The 19,349-nt window shown below is 36.1% G+C and overlaps 1 protein-coding gene across 1 annotated transcript in view; it reads right to left on the bottom strand.

The window, feature by feature from the left end:
- Nucleotides 1-15,707, bottom strand: part of RAPGEF5 (Rap guanine nucleotide exchange factor 5) — a gene marked incomplete at its 5' end in the record, with an annotated part of 33,545 nt that extends 17,838 nt beyond the window's left edge. The window contains 9 exon segments of the mRNA XM_072412558.1: nt 595-773; nt 2,042-2,164; nt 3,582-3,673; nt 6,350-6,499; nt 8,622-8,700; nt 10,110-10,140; nt 11,739-11,836; nt 13,242-13,386; nt 15,629-15,707. Of these exon segments, the coding sequence (XP_072268659.1) occupies nt 595-773; nt 2,042-2,164; nt 3,582-3,673; nt 6,350-6,499; nt 8,622-8,700; nt 10,110-10,140; nt 11,739-11,836; nt 13,242-13,386; nt 15,629-15,707 (976 nt within the window).
- Nucleotides 15,708-19,349: the final 3,642 nt, after the last annotated feature.

Consider the following 19,349-nt stretch of genomic DNA (forward strand, 5'->3'; position numbering starts at 1 on the left):
ATTCTCTTCTGTCTTGCACAGTTGTATGAAGTCCTCTTCTGTACTAATATTGCATTCCCCTATTTCACTGTACACTATGAGCACACTGTACAATTATTTAACTCCCACAAATCAGTCTCCCTCATTTCTGGCTCAAAGACATCCCACATTATCTTGCTCTTTTCTATCCAGCATTACTGTCCCTGGCCTGTCATTTATTTCCTAGGTTCCTCTCATTTATGTCCTAGGTGCCTACTTCTTTAGTTTTGGACCTATTCATGAAGGCATTTTTAAGATTTGCAAAACTCTTCTCAAGCATCAGCTACCAAGGCTGGGGACTTGAAAGAAAGGTACTAAGCCAGGGTGCTGTAATGTTTTCAGGAAGCTGTGTACAGCACCTTGTCATTCCCCCCTAGCAGTCATAATATACCTGAATTTCATAGAGAATCACAAAGACTCAGTGATGAATACCCAGGCAAAACTTATACAGAATAAAATTCAGCTTTAAATTAGGCACCACAGTAATACATCAAAGAATGAGCTTAGTTTATGTAGTGGAAAAGAACTCAAAATATTTTTTTTCAAATAGAGCAAAAGGTAAAGCTTGTAACTTACTGAGCAGCAATCTTGATGAATTTTTTCACAAGCTGCACCCGTTTCCCCAGCTGGCTACAGAGCAAGATCTCTGTGGCCACCCAAAGCTGGACTTCATTACATCTCTGCAGTAGAAGACTCAGGTTCAGTGTGTTTTCACCTTTCCCCTGTCTGCTGAATGTGAAATATATCAGCTCTTGCTGCAATACAAAGAGAATTTTTACAAAGGTTAGTATCAAACAATAAATGTAATTTATGAATATATATTATATAATTTATTACATGTATACTTAGCTTTTTAAGATAACTGCACTGATACAATATTCTGCATCCAAACCATCCTGCCATCCTTATCAAATTCTGAGAAACAAATACTGCGTAGTGTTTAAATTACTTGTGAAAATTGCTACACACGATCCAGGCTTGGCCGCAGAAATTAGAGTTCTCCAGAAAGTGGTTTACACTTTAAAAATTAAAAACACCAAGGGCCAGAATGTAAATTAGTGGCATTTGTTTTAATCATCCTGATTGCCAATTGAGGTTAATAACTGATCACTGTGGTGCCATGCAATGACATATGCACAATGCATTCTGGAGAATGTAAAGTCTGTAAAGTGTTTTAAAAAAGTTTTAAAATGTTATTTTCCATTATTACATGCGTCACCTCCTGGGATAGATATAATTCATAATTGTGTTCTCTGAACCTGTCTGGGCTGTGGATATAAACTATCAATAGATATTTACGCTGTTTATTGAAGGATTAATGTAAGCAGTATTGAATCCCCCCCCAAACCCCCAAACCTGTCCCTATTTTCCTATTCTATGCCTCATCATAAATTTCTTTTTACCTGGTTCCTGTAGCAAGAAACAGATTTTAATATTCATCATCATCTGGTTTCTAGATGTTTTTGAGTGGCTGCTTATAAAACATTATTATTTTTTTTTATCCAGATACACCCCATAACTCCCAAGAACCCTTTCTACACACATTATGCTTACAGCTCCTTGGGGGGAAGGATGCAGCAGTGTTTAGCTAGGAAATAAATAAATTTAGGTATTCTCAGGAAAACAGAACGAGGTGGGGAATAAGTAGATTTTTGCAGTCCAGCATTTTTTGGGATTTCAGAGCAAAAATTGCATTGTGTTGTTTGCTCAAAGAGAAAATAGGAATTCATTGGATTAGGGCAGGATCATCAGGTTTATTTTTTGAACTTGCAGCATTTTGTAAAGGATTACACACAGGTAAATGTACATGTATTTTTGTTTCCCCAGATTTACACTTTAAATTGGTGTTGAGTAATAAAAGTAATTCATAGCATTACTTTAGTACATTTTTTATATGTTCATCTAAAATGTGGCCTATGATTCTGTATATAAACTGTATGACCCATGATGAATTGGTTTTCTAGCCTGATATAATTTTCCCTTGTTGCCCTTGTATAAATCAGGGCTTTCTAGAAAATATTACCTCATGTATTGAATTAAAAAGGCTCCAATCAAAACTGGTCAATTCCATAGCAAGATCCCAGGTATTCATCCCCAGAATTCTAACAGATCTGTTTTGTGCCTCTTCATTCTCTGCAAATGGGTTCTGCAAAACAGTAAAATCTTATGTAAACATTGCTTCTGAAAAGACAATTCAAAATAAGAAAGAGGCTGTTAGCAATAGCAATCCAGGCTGAGTGGACTTTATTTCCTCTTCAAGTCTGTTCACCTTCAGTGAAATTATTCAGTCAATTTAGAAAAAGGCTTTGAAAGCAGGGGAGTGTGATGAATTGACACTCATTGAACAAAGCACTCTGGTCGGAAATTCAATTATAAAAAACTGACTGGGCAGACAGAATAATGAAAATAAACAGGTAGTAATTAACTCTCTCTGTGCTAGGCAAAATAGTACGAATAAATGGCAACATGGCGTCCTTTATGAGGAAACAGAATAGCAAAAATTTAATATGTTATGTACAGAATATTCTAAAACAACACAGAGAAAGAAACATAGAACACTTTTACAATCCACAGAATCTTAGAGAACTCCTAAAGTTAGTCTTAGTCAATATTTTTTCATATACATAATAATGTGTTTGGCTGAAAAGGAATGTATATTTTTGAATGTGCATTTAGATAAACTGGGAAATGACAAATATTCCTATTAATATTTGGTAATGTTTGTAAAACCTTAATTATTTATATAGTTTGTGCTTAGTGATGAATAAAAAGGCAGTCAGATTTGGTCATTACAAACACAGGAGAAGATAGACTATCGTGGGTGACCCTGAATGATCCAGCAAACCTGGAATGGATGTCTTAAAAATAATTTGCTATTATTTGGCAAATGTTTTCTGTCCTAGATCAGATACATTCCAGGTTTTCTGGATCATTCAGGTTCTCCCATGATAGTCTATCTTCTCCAGTCTTGGAGAGCTTTAATAAATCAGGTCCAATGCATCTCCGTGGATCGTATGACTCATCGAAAGCTTTACACTCTGAGCAGCCATACATGCTTTTTTGACCTGAGAGAATGCTGTTGTAGAAAAAAACAGAACAAATTATGTGCTTTACTGACTGTTCATTCAGTATTTTGCCTCATGCTTGTTTTCTGTAATATTGATTGGCTGGAATGTATATTCTCAAAATAAAATGGAGAATGTTATATTATATTTAGTTGATGTGTATTGCAGTAAAGTAGGAATTAATTCATGCACATTTGTTACAAGTTACAATAAGGTCTACTTCGAAGATGTGAGATTCTAGTTGGTGTTCTATAACTTTCATAAATGCACATGCCTTGTGGCCTCATACATGGACATAGCAACAGAACTCCCTATTGAATCCTTTATAATATACTGCACAGTATGGGAACATTATCCCAAATATAAGGTATTCATAGCACTGTGCAGGTTAGCACCTGATTATTGGCACGAGGGAACCACTATTATTCCATTAGTTTTATGACTGACATATGAAGCTTTGTGTAATCTGTGTGTTTTTCTAGAATTTATTTCACTTACCAAAGTCTCACTTTTCCTGTAAGTGTAAATGCGACTTGATGACTCCAGTGACTTTGATAATGCCATTTCTGTTGGCAGAAGTTCATGTTTTTCTATGGACCGAAAACAAAAGTGTGAGAATACAAGTCAATTTTAGATGACAAACAATGAAACTGCTAAAAGTGATGAACACGTGCAATGATTTTAAAGCTGTAAATCCTTTATATGGATGTTAGGATTGAATTGCTAAAAAAGTAGAGACTTGTACTTAGAAAATTGTCCAGGCTTAGGAAACTGGCAGGGTTACTAAATATGCTAAAACTGTGTTAATATCAAATATATAATCACATGCATGTAAAAATTATAGATGTTGCAAAGGAAAACAGTATACCTGTATTTACTAAGTGAAAAAAAGGTATAATATAAATAGGATGAGCAGCAGAATTTTCAGGGCTATGGGCCTGAATTATTAAAGCTCTCCAAGGCTGGAGAGGGACCACTTTCATCAGTGAAGCTGGGTGATCCAGCAAATCTGGAATGGATCTGGTGCAGGATTCTAAACTTTTGCTGGCAAAAAGTAAATGACTTTGGAGAAATCCATTTCAGTTTTGCTGGATTACCCAGCTTCACTGATAAAAGTGTATCATCTGCAGCCTTGGAGAGCTTTAATAAATCAGGCCCTATGTCTGTGCAACATGCCAGTAGGGACAGGTGATGCAAGTTAATAGTACGTGGCAAAATCAATAGAAATTCATTGCAAGGCTTTGATGAAGATCCTGCAGCACATTGACAGCTCTTTTGAAAGTGTAATTATTGTTTCAAAATAAGAAACATGTATTAGATCTACCTCTATAGTAGATCGACTGAATACCAGTGCAGTATAACAATTTAGAAAACAATCCCCCTTCTTTAGAGAAAACACAAATGATCAGGAAAAAACACATTTCCTTTCCTTTATTAGGACCCAATTTAAACTGTAATGCATCACAGAATATACAAGAATTAAACATACCATAGCAAAAAGGGGAAAATGAGATCCCTTTTCAAAAGTTTACATACTCTTAGTTCTTAATAATGTGTATTGTCCCCTTTAGCCTTAACAATGGCATGCAGTTCTTTTGTGAAAGTTGAAAATAAGACCCTCGATTTTCTTTGATTGTAGCTGCCTGTTCTTGGCAAAAAGCTTTCAGCACCCAAGAAATGTTGGGCTGTCCAGCATGAACTTCATGAACAATGCCCAAAGTGGTTAATGATTTTAAGGTCAGGACATTGTGATAGCCACTCCAGCACCTTCACATTTTCCTGCAGTAGCCACTGAATGTTCAAATTAGCTTTGTATTTTGGATCATTGTCATGTTGAAAGATCAAAGTACGTCCCATACTCAGGACTGATGAGTGCAAGTTGCCTTCCAATATTTTTTTGGTAACTGCATTCATCCTACATCAATTTGATTTTTTGGAAGTTGGATTTTTTTCTCTATGGCTTGGTATTTAGCAACGTCGGTCCAGCTCTAAAATAATTTACCTGTTTATACACAGACATTGATTGTGTGTCGACTTGTATGTATCTTTTCAGCCCCATCATTCAAGAGTATCTAAACTATTTATCACGTCTAATTAAGTAATTTCAGATTTAAAAAGAGCACACAAAATCATTTGAATAATATACTGCCTCGTCTGATCACAATTTTTACATAAAATAAATGTTTTCTCTGAGATCAGTCATAAAAAACATTGGCCAAAATTTCTCAAATTCTACCAGGGGCATGTAAACTTTTCAGCACGGCTGTCTCTATGCTTGGTGTGGGCTCATAGATGTGTGCTGGTATTTGACAGGGACACAGCACCCTGAGTGCAGCAATGTCATTCTACAGGAAATTGATGATGGATAAATGGTATTAGGAAGACATGCTTCTAGTTGGTAATGTGCATTGCATACATTTGTGTGTGGAGTCAGGAGATGACATATTGATCTTTTTATTAGATATGTGACTAAAAGGTCACTGTGGTAAATCCAGTGATTAAAAATACAAATCAATAAATATACATCTATCTGTGAGTCGATATTTAGTTAAAAAGGATCTCAAGAGAGACCTACTGCTCCTAAAATAGAGGTATGTATCATATATATGTCAAGCTCAAACTTGAAGTCCTCTTTAGGATTTACCCTCAATGATAAATACATGACATGATGATCCATAATATTGCATGTCAGAACAGTTGATGGATCCAGAAAGGGAGTTTTGCAAACTTTACTTTTCCCATAAAGCTGTACCCAGCATTGCCTGCTTACTTTTGAATTGTTCAGGTTTGTGTCAGGTTTACATTAGGCATACTGCTTAATACTCTTTATATATAAAAGAAATTGTTAAATTAATACTATCTTATGTATGAAACATTACTCCCTATCCTTTATTCACTAAATTATATGATTTTGTACTGACACATTTAAAACTAGTCTTGTCTGTAGAAAAATGATTAAGAGAATTTTGTTTTGTGTTTTAAGTTTTGCCGTCAGCTTAAGACATACGGATGAGTGTAAACCTTTGTAAACACAGAGAAACACATTGCTCTGCGCGCCAGCAAGAAGCAGACTAATGTTTAAGAATAATGGTGGGGTGACTAGCTGTCACTATGGCAACAGCCCTCTACTTGAAATTCCGTACATTAGCTGCAGTCACACAGCTGAGCGCTTCCCCTGGGGCAGATGAGTACCTGCGCAAGAAATTGTCAGCTATTATTCTTCTGTGACATTAGTAATTGCAGAATTAGCATGGAATTGGAATTACCCCCAGAAAATGTGACAGTGACCAAAGCCAGGTCCTCTTCGGCATGCTGTATCCGCTCAGCTACAATCTTCAGGATATCTTGTACTGTGCTGGATACCTTTGTCCTGATGCTGACGTAGGAGTGATCTGTTATGTAGACCCGACAGAAAACTGCACAAAAAAGGCAGGGTACAAGGGTGAGCATTCCATGCTGATCTCAGTAAAACTCTGCTGCTGTCAGCCTCTGTGTTGCTGCTATGTATGGTCAATGGACAGCACAGAGCCTGACAGCCTAAACAACAGCATCTTTGCCTTAACCATCTGTATGCTGGATATAATAACACCAGTAATTATCATAGCAGAAGTCCAGCAAAATATAAACATTTATAAGGAATTCTTAAGAATACTTTTTCCTTGAAGTTACTTTGCTTTTGCTGAGTATCTGCAGTATAGTGGAAGTACAGTGTTACAGCAAATGAGCCGAGAGTTGATGGTTTAAATTGGACAATGTATATACTAATCTTGTGATACTACCAGCCCCATTTAATCTATGAATGTTATAAATGAGCAAAACTGCACAACAGGAAATACCTCACCAAAACAAATACAATCTAATGTGGAGCATTCCTACTGAACAGTAATTGTACAGAACACATCCAGAGGACTATTTTACAATGGTCACTGTTTTAAAACTGAGCAATTACTTTGACTAAAGAATTGTTTGTGTGGTGCATATTTTTTACTCTGTAGTACCAATCAATAATAACACACAGATGCAAACTTGTAACTGTGTCAATAACTAGTAAAATTTTACACTTTTGGCCAAACACAGAAACTGACTTCCTTTCCTGCTGCAGGAGGCTAAGAATATCCCAGCACAATGGATAATCTTTCCTAAAATGATAGCAAGAACTCCTATGGTGGTTTTGGATAGATGGGGAATTTTTGGGTCTATATTGTTGTCTTTGTCTGTCAGATAGGACGTGTAGGGAAATCAAATAGGAACAGAGATTTCCAAAGCTTTAAATAAAGCCTTGCTTCTTTATGTTAACTCACCATTAATTATCATATCATAAGCTTACAAGGGTATGATGGAGGAAACAATGTATAGTTGCTGTCTATGAATTACTCCATATTTCCAGATTATTATTTTTTTACATCATCTCTGTTCAAAGTTCATTTTTACCCTAGCAAATTGGAGGAATAGTAATTTTTCTTCTAATTTCGATTGATTCATTAATGTATTGCGATAAGTAACCTGAGCTGTGTTTTATGTGCAAAATTATTAAAAACAATGGATCCGAACTAGTAAGTATCTAGAAAACTACTAAGTTTTCTTAATAAGACTGTAAGTATCCATACTGTATATAAATGTCTGTAGATTCCAATCTCATAAATCCAATAGAATTTAGGTCTAAAATTAACGTTAAAACTTCCTTCATTGTAACTCTTAATTATAAACATTATCAGCCTCCAACTGCATATAAGGCCTTGAGTTACCATAAAGCCAGAATACTGTACTAGATCTATTGCCCTCAAGGTGCTTATTCTTAAAGTGATATTGCTTTAAGTGGATTTTTTCAGTCGCAATTACACATTTATGTTCCTTTGGTGCCCCTCCAACCTTTATTTTATCAACAGACTCAGTGGCCTGTGAAATGATGTGCAAATGTGCAGGAGGAACTGTTTGGCTTTATGTACTCCAGTGCATCAAAATGCATTCTGCAAAAGAACTTACTTTTCTTCTAAATGCTTACAGAAGATACATATTGGAATGCAGATTTGTATCTGTATAAGCAGATACAAAGCTGAGGGGTCTGCATGTCAACCAAATACAAAGCTGAGCGCACTAGCTGAGGGGTCTGCATGTCAACCAAAGATCTGCATTTTAAATGAGACATCAATTTACTGTATGATAATTACCTTTTATGAGAAATAATCAATTTTGTTTTTAATGACAAAGATAGTTGATTTTTCATTGTTACCTTTTCTAATAGGAGCTAAACAAAACATTTCAGAACTAACTTGGATAATGATAAACCCCAGTCTACTAAATTGCTTCCAAGAGGTCTGTTTTGTAACTGAAATATGTTAAAATATATTTTTTGGAGAATAGAAACTGCAGTTTAAACATTTTATAGATTGAAACAACCCACACAGTAATGACACTGTACAGTATTTCTTCGTTATTTCTCTGATTTCTGACGAAACGTTGAGCAATGTATTGGGTATATTATGTATCGGGTTCACACTGATGTTTGAACACCTCCACCCTGTAGCTTGCCATACTTACTTTCCTCTATTTCATTAACATTTCCTCTGTGCTGCAGCCAGTTCTCCTTCAAACTGAATTGGTGGAAGAGAGCTCTGTTCTGTGGGCATAAGATAGAGAACAATGGAATCACTGAGATATTACAATGTTCCCTGTAGAGCAAAAGAGGAAATTAGACCAGTACGAGTGTGCTACGTGAATTGATGCACTGCTTACAGCTCTCATTTACAAAAAAGGCTGGAGTGGAAGTAGTTGAATCTTACATAAGGGGTACCTGAGGGTAGATGTGATGTCTTAAAAAGATGTATAAAAATATATATTTAAATGAGTTCTTAAGGCTAAATTTACACTGGCCGTAAGTTTGTGGTGCATTTATCATTTGCTGAAGCCAGGAACCGCAGCCTTTTGGGGTGATGCTACATATAGCCTCTCCCTGTGGCAGATCCGTAGTGAATAAATAGGGGGGCAGTGAGGGGCTCTAGTGAACACCGCTTTACTAAAAATCAGTGATATCTTGTATTTCTTTTGTAAATGAATCCCACTTTTTTTTAACACTGTGGACATTTACAATTCATTTGCTCCAGTTCATAAAACTAACAGTTTTGTGGGTAAAACTCCACCAACCTATATAGCAAGACAAGGGAATCTCTAAGACCAGATTTCTGATCCTTTTGTCTGTATCAAGTAATATTTTTATGCCCAAACCATCTACAAACCATGTACTAGTATGATAATGACAAAGGTCTATAAAGATTTAATATTGATATATTTTTTATAATATATATATATATATATAAATATATATATATTTATATATATATAAATTTTATTTAGAAAACTGGTCTTTAGTATTTAATTTGCCGTCATCGTTGGATGATGGCTATTGAATACTAATGGAAATTCTAAACATATTACAGAGGACAACCTAATCACTCAAAGATCCTGATGTATCAATGTGGCCAGCCTCAATCTGTTTTACTTCTCAACAAATAAATTCCTGCACCAGTACACAACATCCTTGCTTTTACACCTACAGTAAAGGTCACAAAAAAATGGATCACTGTACACGTGTATGAATCTGGCCTAAACTAAGCCATTGCTGCTGATTCACTTTATATATTTAGCCAATCGCCAATCTTTTAGCTAGGTGTGACAGCCTGCAGCTCTCTTCTGCCCTTATAGTAAGCTTCCTTGGCAGATTGAGAGGTTAATATCGGGCAGTAAGCCGCACAAGGTTTCTTTACAAACCTTATATTTGCTTTTCTGGGAACAACTATTTATTCATCACATAATCTACAAATGTACAGTAATAAAGGGCAATTTTAAAGGCTGTACAATTAAATAAAAGCTTGACAAACACATTATACTGCATGTCCATATCAATATAAGGTTTTTGTCTGTTTATGGAAATATCAGTGGCTAAAAACTGAAGCAGGATGTAAATGCTTTATAATTGCTATACAGAAATACATTTTATAGGTAAAAAGTGTACATTTAAATATCTGATACCTTTCGATGAGGCGAGTATTCATCGACAGTACTGCAAACAAAAAAGTAAACAAATCAATATCTGTTTCTTGAGCAATAAACTACAAATAACTTTACATGGTATTCTGAACAATCACTGTTCCATTACATATCTCTGAGTATAAACAATTCTGTTAGCAATAAGCCCCAGGATATTTTGCACCTATGAGCATGTTCTCATTCACTGCTAGCAACATTACCTATTTATTTCACAAAAACATGCTGTGAGCATAACAAGAAACATTGCTTTTGTTGTCCACACATTTTATATTTAGACCCAGTATGGTCTAATGGTCGTCTCATGATAATCTCAGATAAAAATCTAATGTGAATGCAGCAATCACACAATGTTGTTTGAAAGATCCATTATGCTGGATTGCCAATCTACCAGCAAGTAAGGGACTGCTATAGCTTACTTTTGGGAATGTACCACAGACCACCTCTTGTAAATCCTCCTTTCTTCACTCCACTTCACTTCTACACAGAACAGGTCAATGCTGTCTGTGCAGTGCTCTTTCATTCTACTGTTACTGAAACTGATCACTAATAATAATTTCCAGTGACTATCAATAAATGTTTATATGTAGCTTAGACTAGGAAACAGGAATTTGCAGAAAAGAGTTTATCAGATGTCCAGAGCAACAAACTATATTTCATCTTTTTGGTTTTCTTGTTACTTGCTCTGGGCAGCTGCTCCCCTCCAAGTCTTTGTCATCCCAGTGTTTTGCTATTACATTCTAATCAATAAAAGATCTGAGAAGGAAGTATCTGCATTGTTCACAATGATCAGCCAAGTGTTCATTTTATAACCTTCAGTTAAACAGGGACAGCACAAAACTGATTGCAACACAGTCATTTTCCTTTTAGACTGTGAGGTTATTATTATTGATTAGTTAAGGTAATTAAGACCCATCACTTAGCAAACTTATGTTAGTATATATAAGGTACTCTATAAGACCCCTTCCTCACTAGGTAACTGTGCAATCAGCTACTCCCAAGTGCATAAAAATCTGCTTTTATGTGCCTAGGAGCAGCAGGTTAATGAGTTTCCATGCATTGTCCTTGTAGTTGCTGTGCACTTCTTTCTTCAGTTGAGGAAAAACAACCTTGTAGTCAGAATTGACTTGTTACTTCTAGGAACCACACAACGATCCACCACAACTGTGTGCAAACACATGCACAAAGTAGTTCCCTACTGCCCCCACTTAGTTGAATAGGAACAACTGGAAGTGTGGTTGAGTCTGTGGTAAATTGCTGCGGTCAACTGCAAGTCTGGAATGGCCCCACTATACATAGATGTGGCTCAAAACTGTCACATAGGCTATAGAAAAATAATACACATCAAATAAAAAAAAATATTCCTGCTCTAAATCCTTGGCTTTTTACTTTTTGTTATGCGGAGACTGCAGAGGTAAATGGCAGAGAAGGTCAGCAGGTTTTCAATTAAAAGGGATAACACTGTTGTAAGGGACATTCAGCAAGTCCAGGGCCACAATGTATATGTATCTCTGATCTGTATGATGTGTATATGTCACCTTGCACAGCCATAATCTTAGCTGCTTTGTAAAATAATTTTGGATTTTATATAAAATGTATTATTAAAAAACTTACTGGCGACGATGGATCCGCAACACTTTTTGGAATTCCTTTAATTCTTTTTCTAGAATAGGATATTCATAAACATCATCCAACACATACCGGTAGAGGGTCTGAAAAATATTAAAAAGTAATTACTTAATTATAATGATCTGCATTCCTCATCAACAGGACCAGTAAGTATCATCAAATAGCAGAATGCAGTGATGAAATACTGTTTGATGAAACAGAAGTCTGGGCAAACATCATGTGATATTTACACGCAACCCTGATATCATTACAAGCAAGCCACTAGAGCAGAGACAAGGATAAAATAAATGACATCTAACAAGAACTTCTTTTTTTAATGGGAATTCCTGCTATCTGAGTTGATATAACTTTATGATAACAAGAACTGCTCCACTGTAGAGTTCATGAAGTACATTAACTGTAAGTGTTATTGCTTTATGAATACAAGGTATAAAAACAAAGTTTATGTTACAGCCAAGTGGAGTGCTTGTGTAAATCCATATATTAAAGAGCATTAGAGCCCTACAAAGACATATATGGTCATATCACAACAGGAATTTCAGCTGATTTAGTGGGACGCTTCACATCTCCATGGTCTGTGACTGCTTTATGTCAACTAAAACCTTCCTTGCTCACTGTACATTTTTGGGAACAGATCAGAAAAAAAATGAATTTGTGTTTTATTTTGATTGGTTCCTGAAGGTTTTATACTTTTTTCATCATCATTGTCCTTTGCATTGGTGAAACTAGGAATGACTGTATCACTATCAACAGATGATGGCAATGTTTACACATTAGTAAGATTCACATATAGGGCCTGATTTAATAAAGCTTTCTGAGGCTGAAGAGGATACACCATTCCAGGTTTGCTGGATCACCCAGCTTCACTGATGAAAGTTTATCATTTCCAGCCTTGCAGAGCTTTAATAAATCACGGTCATAATATTACAGCTTTAAGGTGTTTTTTAAAGATGAAGTTCTCTTCATTACTTAGTTTCCCAGTAAGGTTCAGAAACGTAGTTCAGGAATCTAGGAAAAATCTTTGTGCTTGTCTCCCAGATTTTAAGTGTTTCCTAAGGACTAAGTCAGTGTTCTTATGTGGGAATAATTCAATTTACCTGCATTTATCTGGTAGCTCTTCACTGTACCAGGACTCTGTAGTTGGTTATATAAAATAGCAGCATATAGTAAATTCAGCACTATGGTATAAATGTATTCTGGGAAATGGAAACCTAAAAGAATCTGTTATTCTATCAAACAGACATACATACTTCTGTATTTTTAAGTGCTCATTTTTTCCCTCAAAAACTAGAAGCATGGCTGTGTTTATCATGCCTCAGTGGAAGCAAACAGTCTTTTGAAATTATAGCCTACACAATAGCTGCTACTAGTAAATATATATGGCATGCTAAAAAAACAAACCATAGCAATGTATCCATTACAGAATGTTAAGTTATCATAGGAGCCACGAGCGTAATGTCCCGTGGGGTAACACGCTCCTTCGCTTACCTTTAGGAACAGCTTTGAATGTTCATCATCATGTAACCAGTCTTTGTACAGAGCCGTCCACTGGGATGCAAGAAGCAAGACCTTTCTCTTTGTGCACAGGGCCTCTGGGCTGTCTGCCTTGCCATCGTATTTCTTGGCACAATAGGTAATTTCAGGTCAAGGCACAACAAGAAAACATTTTGTGTTTTAAAAGAGCAAGCAATTCTGGAGATAGGATAATTCCAGGCTACAAATACAGAGCTAATTAAGAGACTCTTCTCTGCCGCTATGCATCATCCATCCTTTCAATGACTGAAGAGAGGTTTGTTACCAGAAACCGGGCAACCCTGTGCTAGTGTGTAAATTACCCCAGATTTATATAGATGCTGAAATGAATATATAAGCAAGTATTGGATTTTTACTATTAACTACATTTTCTATTTGACATTTGTATTGCACACTGGTGTCCTATGTGACCCTATTAAGGCTCACAAACCATGTGTTCCAATTAAGTTACATTTATATTCAAGAACTGAAGCACTGTAGCAAAAGCATATATATATACAAATTATATGTAAATATACCAGTACAAAATTTAATTCTTTTCTGTTCTATCTAATAAAGCATTTCTCTTTGCCCAGCCATTGATTTATACAATCATACTTGGTTTAAAATGATGGGTTTAGATGTCCTCTATATTTACAGATTTCTATACAAATAAACTTAAATTTAGTGGATTGCAGTAACCGGCTGTAAAGTTTTTGGTCAGAGTGGATTAGATAAACTAATATGATTAACTAACTACTGTAAATTAGAGAAAACATGGGAGCAGTACAAGTAGCATGTGTTTACCATTCATACTAAAGGTGCTTCATCATCATTCTCCTCTAAGGCCACTGATTAGGGTGGCACTAACTGCCCTGACTATCTCTATATAGAAAATAAAGGAATCGTGCAATATATTAACATTTCATATGAATCAAGCTTTTTTTAGTTTGCTAGTCCATACCATCAACAGGAGAAAACAGGCAAACATGAAAATTACCTCGATTTCAGTAGGATTTTTATTTTTTTATTTACAGTACCTTTTTATATAACACTCATCATGTTTTTTTCCATGTAAAATAAAAACACAATGTTATTTTTGTCTATTCTACTGTTCGGCACAGAATATGTAAAATCATCCGTTACCTAATTTCCACAGAAATGATTGATCACATTTGAAGGTATGTTACGTGCCTGTCCTGAAACATGACAGTGCTGGAACAGACAAGTTTTAATTGCTGATATTTAACTGTCTTCAGGTAACACGATTTTCAAGGGCTGTTTGCAAAGCAGCGTTTGATCTCATAATATTCCTATTGCCTGGATTAGCTGTGTACTCTGCCCTGGAGCGCTATACCTCTCAGAAGTCAGTACATGAACATGGCATGTGGGTGAAAAGCTGGAATGCATTAAATCTCCCGAAGCAGAAGAAGAAAAACAATTAATCAGCGGCTTATCATAAAGGGAAATGTGTGGTGCAATATGCGTGCTGTCTATTGCATGCCATCGTTTTGGCTCCTTATTATAATCAAGGTAGGTATGTTTCATCACACGCATAGGATAGCAAACTTTTCACATCTTATATCCAAAGAAAGACAGGTGTCTCGTGGGCAGCACGGTGGCTTAGTGGTCAGCACTCTGGCCTCTGCAGCGCTAGGTCCCAGGTTTGAATCACGGCCAGGATCAACCAGCTTGAAAAAATTTCTGGTTTGAACACTGTACTAGCATCTGGAGAACACAGCACACTACCTTAGTGCTCCTCTCAAGAGCCTTTAGCCTTGATAGAAAAAGTAAGCCAGTTATTTAGAGGAGTCCTGCACATATCGAAAAGCTCTGATGGGGGATATCAGCCTGTATTAGTGGGAGTTTTTGGCAGACTGCATTTGCATGTAGATTGCTCTATGTGATGCTGAGTTTGCATGACAAAAAAGAAGGTCAGGAACAGTAAGGCTTGGGATGAAAGGGCTAGAGGATGCTTAATGTTTTATTCAGTCAGGATGCTTTATCTGACTTGCTGCTGCTTCTAATGCCCACTGTAATAGGTTCACAGTGTGCAGTGAAATCAGCACAAACCTTTTTAGTATAGGACCTTGGATACTTTTGGCCAGGTTATGTTGGATATCCACAGGTAATACTCCAGGGAGATATGACAGAACCGTGCAACCTCAACAGTTGTACAAGCCTATTTATCAACAATCTGCTTTGCAAGAGTACGTAAATCTGGTGCAACCACATTATGGAGAAATGTGTCAGTTGTGTATCTCTGGTAGCAATTTACCAGATGTCATCTGCTTTTAATGGCAGGCATCTGTTTTTCATTCTCTGAAATCAGGGGCATGACTGTTCCAGTTAATTAAGGATATTGTCTGAGGAGCGCTTGGCACAAGTCGTCTGTTGTCATGAAGACCGTGTACGTGAGGAGGAAGTCATCCAGGAGGGTATCTGCAGGAAAACACAAACATAACATCACAAGGTGAGGGTGTGAGCCTCTAAAGACTGTCATTGTCGCAGCAACAGTATCCACCAACATGCCCAAAGGGAACGTATAATGCCCTGAGAATTAATCATGAGAAAAATTATGAATTATTCAAGAGATACCCCTAATTTGGCAGGGTTGCTGTCTGTTCAAGGCAATGAAACTATTAACAAGGTCTAAAGCACTTAAATATTATTTATTCAACAGAATAATAACAATTATGTTTTTGCATAAAGAAAATAAGAAAAAAGAGAATCTGTCACCTAGATAATGTCGACTGAACATCCTGTACAAAGTCATTCTCCTTATTCCTTGTCTGCCCCCCCATTTGGTTTGATGTATAGACATTTAAATAATTTATTTTTTTTTCCAATAAAAGGACAATACAAATACCTAACAAAACTCCTAGGTGGCCACTTGAGAATGCTTCATGGCTACTATTACCTGGTGTAATTATATTTTTAAATTTCAGGTGTTTGTAATAATAATATTTATTATTATGTATTTATATAGCTCCAACATATTCGGGTCTGTAGTCATGTCCCTCTGTACCTCCTAATCTGGTTTCCCTACCACAGTCACAATCTAATGTACCTAACATATTCTAAGGCCAATTGGAGCAAGCAAGTTATCCTAGTAGTATATTTATTAAATTGCGGGAAGAACCCAAGTTGCCCGGAGAAAACCCATGCAGGCATTTGAAGAAATTTCTTTGTAGACAGTATGTTAGCTGAAATTTGAACTTGGCAAGAGCACTACGCACTGGGACATTATAAATATTTAATTTTTATTTTTTTTTTTTACAGTTTTAGGATCACCAATGGCCACAAAACTGTAAAAAAAAATATTAAAAAAAAAAAAAAAGCATGTGTGTGTGCTTTTTTTTAACTCAAAATGTATCAGAGGTTACAAAAAGGGGATCAGACCAAATTACTTTCTTTGTTTAGAAACTAATTTCAAGGGTAATGATTTCTTCCAACACACTATTTACCTATTCTACAGACTATGCTACCTGTGAATCTTTCCATGAGGATCTGCTCAACAAATAAATGCATGTCTGTATGCAATAATATTTTATTACTCAATTAAAATAGTATGGAATAAAAGAAAAAAAATCCTGTTCTTGAGAGCATGAAACTCCTGTTTTACAAAAATAGCTAAATATATCTGTTGGTTCTCTGACATAGTGAAGGCACAGAAATATGTCACTGGATAAGGAATCAAAAGGCTGCTAACTAGAACACGCTCCCTGCTGATAGTACACACTGTTGGAGCTTCAGTTATTTCTTTCATTGTCTTCTGTCAATCTCGACATGGGGTTTGGCTTACCCCCATTATGTGTTGCACATTTACTAGCTCTGGTACAAACTACTTTGAAGGTATATAGGTCCATCTAAGACGTGTACAGGCTAGGGGTCAAATGGGACCATACCTCACCAATAACCCAAATGCCCTCCTTGCTACCTTTAGTAATAAGCTTATTTTACATTTGTGCCCAATAGTACAAATATGTACAGTATGGCACTTGTTCTATTTTATATGTAGTATCACCACTTTCTGGCAGGGTTGGATGTTCTGATGCTTTTCAGCCACTGCTAAAAAAAAGGCTTGGCAAAGACACTGCTTAGACTTGGCCAGTGTAGCAGTCATAATGTGGGCCTTGCAGTTGATAGATATATGCAGTTCTTTAAATACATCTGTACATTTCTTTGTCACCATCATGATTTTTCCTGCATATGACAGATAAAAATGGCACCTTGCCCCAAGTCAAAACAGTACATCATTCTGTACAGCAGATTAAATTAGGGAGATGAAGTGGCAGCGAGTGAAAACAGCTTGAAGCTATATACAGAAAGTGACAAGTCCTTGCCTGGTCTCTGTCCACTTGTTCAGCTAGGAAGGTGTGTGCTGGAAACAATCATGTCTTATGTAACAGTCTCTTGGCACTCAATGAAAGTATACTGCTTCATGAAGAAACATTGCTTACATGCCTATTGGCAGCTACTGTCTTAATTGAGAACATGCCAACAGACCCTCCCTAAATGCTATAAAGACAAAAAAAGTTTTACCCAAATAAAAAAACAATTTGGGGAATCAACTTCATTTTTAGGTCAAGCCTGAAATTAAAAAGCAGGGCAGCAAAATGGAATGATGTAAACAGTTGTGGAAAAAACTGGATTTTTGATTACGTATTATTGGATTAATAAAGTCAACAAAGCTTCACTTCATTTACTAATCTAAGTAAAATAATACTTGTGAACAGCCTAAAATCTTGTAACTCTATTGCATACGAAGCACAAAGCACTACAAATATTGTGCATATTCGAGTTGTTATAAAATGCATTTGAACCTGGGGCCACAGTGGAACTGTTGATCTAATGAATTCTACAGGCCACAATGTAATGGATTATTGTGAAACATCGAAGCATGTAATTTAGGACACAATTCTTTTAAATTGTAATTAGATGTATTTTTTTTTTTAGGGTGGGGTCCTTTCTCAGAATACCTTGACGTAATATATATTGGAAATGCATACTGCAATATGCAGATCTGGAGCATTGAGTGCCATATCCATAGAACACAACTGAGCTAAAAACCAAGCGAGTACAATTGTTTTATTGGCTTTCACCAGTGGTAATGCAGGAGCTCTAGCTGTGTTTTCTTTGTATTTGAGTTCAATGCATGTTATTTTCAAATTTTAGTTTTGATATAGAATGGCTTCATAAAATTGTCACTAGTTTTTTAGTATTTCTTTTTTTTTTTTTCAAATATCAAAGTGACATTCTTATAAATAAATGAATAGTCTATGTGTTAATTTGCAAATCATTTTTCCACCGGGATTTTACTGGATCTGTTAGCTATAAAGTCTTTGTGCTAGTTTCCAAGGACCAATTAGTAATGTTATCAATAAGTTAACATTGATTTCCATGACAGTTACCTGTCATACTCAATCCTTTTTACCTGTCACCAGTTAAGGCTGTTGTAAAGGATGCTAAAACACTAAAATGTATTCTAAACTAGTTTAAGAGGTGTTACACATACAGGATAGTAAACAATTATGGTTCCTGGGACACCCCTTTAAAATTCTGTTCTATAAAAACAAAAATAGTCTGGGACAGGTCTTTTCTCTTCTAGTATTATGCACCTGTATTAAAAACCAGCTTCATAAGGAAATAGCTTGACAGGTTTGGTTCAGGTTGTCAGGGATTAAATAGGCAGCACATAGCTCTGACCAACCCTGCTGAACAAGTTCAGGATGAACTGAAACACCAGTTGTGAGTCGGGTTTTCACATCTAAAATCAGCATCTGACCTCAAAAATGCCTTTGTGACTGAAAGGGAACTTTGTTCTACAAACACACTCCAAATTCTTTTGAAAAGTCTTTACAGTCACCTGCAAGATGTTATAACCTAAATGAATGTGAAAGCACCTGTAAATTAGTGCCCTGCATTGTGTAAGTAATGTTACTGCATGGATAATCGTAATATAACCATGCACAGCCACTCCATACCTTGGGTAGTTCCTGGTAAAACTCACTAATATACAGAACACTGCATCATTAGTTCATTCATTACTAATAAAGCAAAAAGCTTGCAGCTGACCTTGGC

This window comes from Pyxicephalus adspersus, chromosome 5 (assembly GCF_032062135.1).
Source record: "Pyxicephalus adspersus chromosome 5, UCB_Pads_2.0, whole genome shotgun sequence".
In the NCBI taxonomy this organism is placed as follows: Eukaryota; Metazoa; Chordata; class Amphibia; order Anura; family Pyxicephalidae; genus Pyxicephalus; species Pyxicephalus adspersus.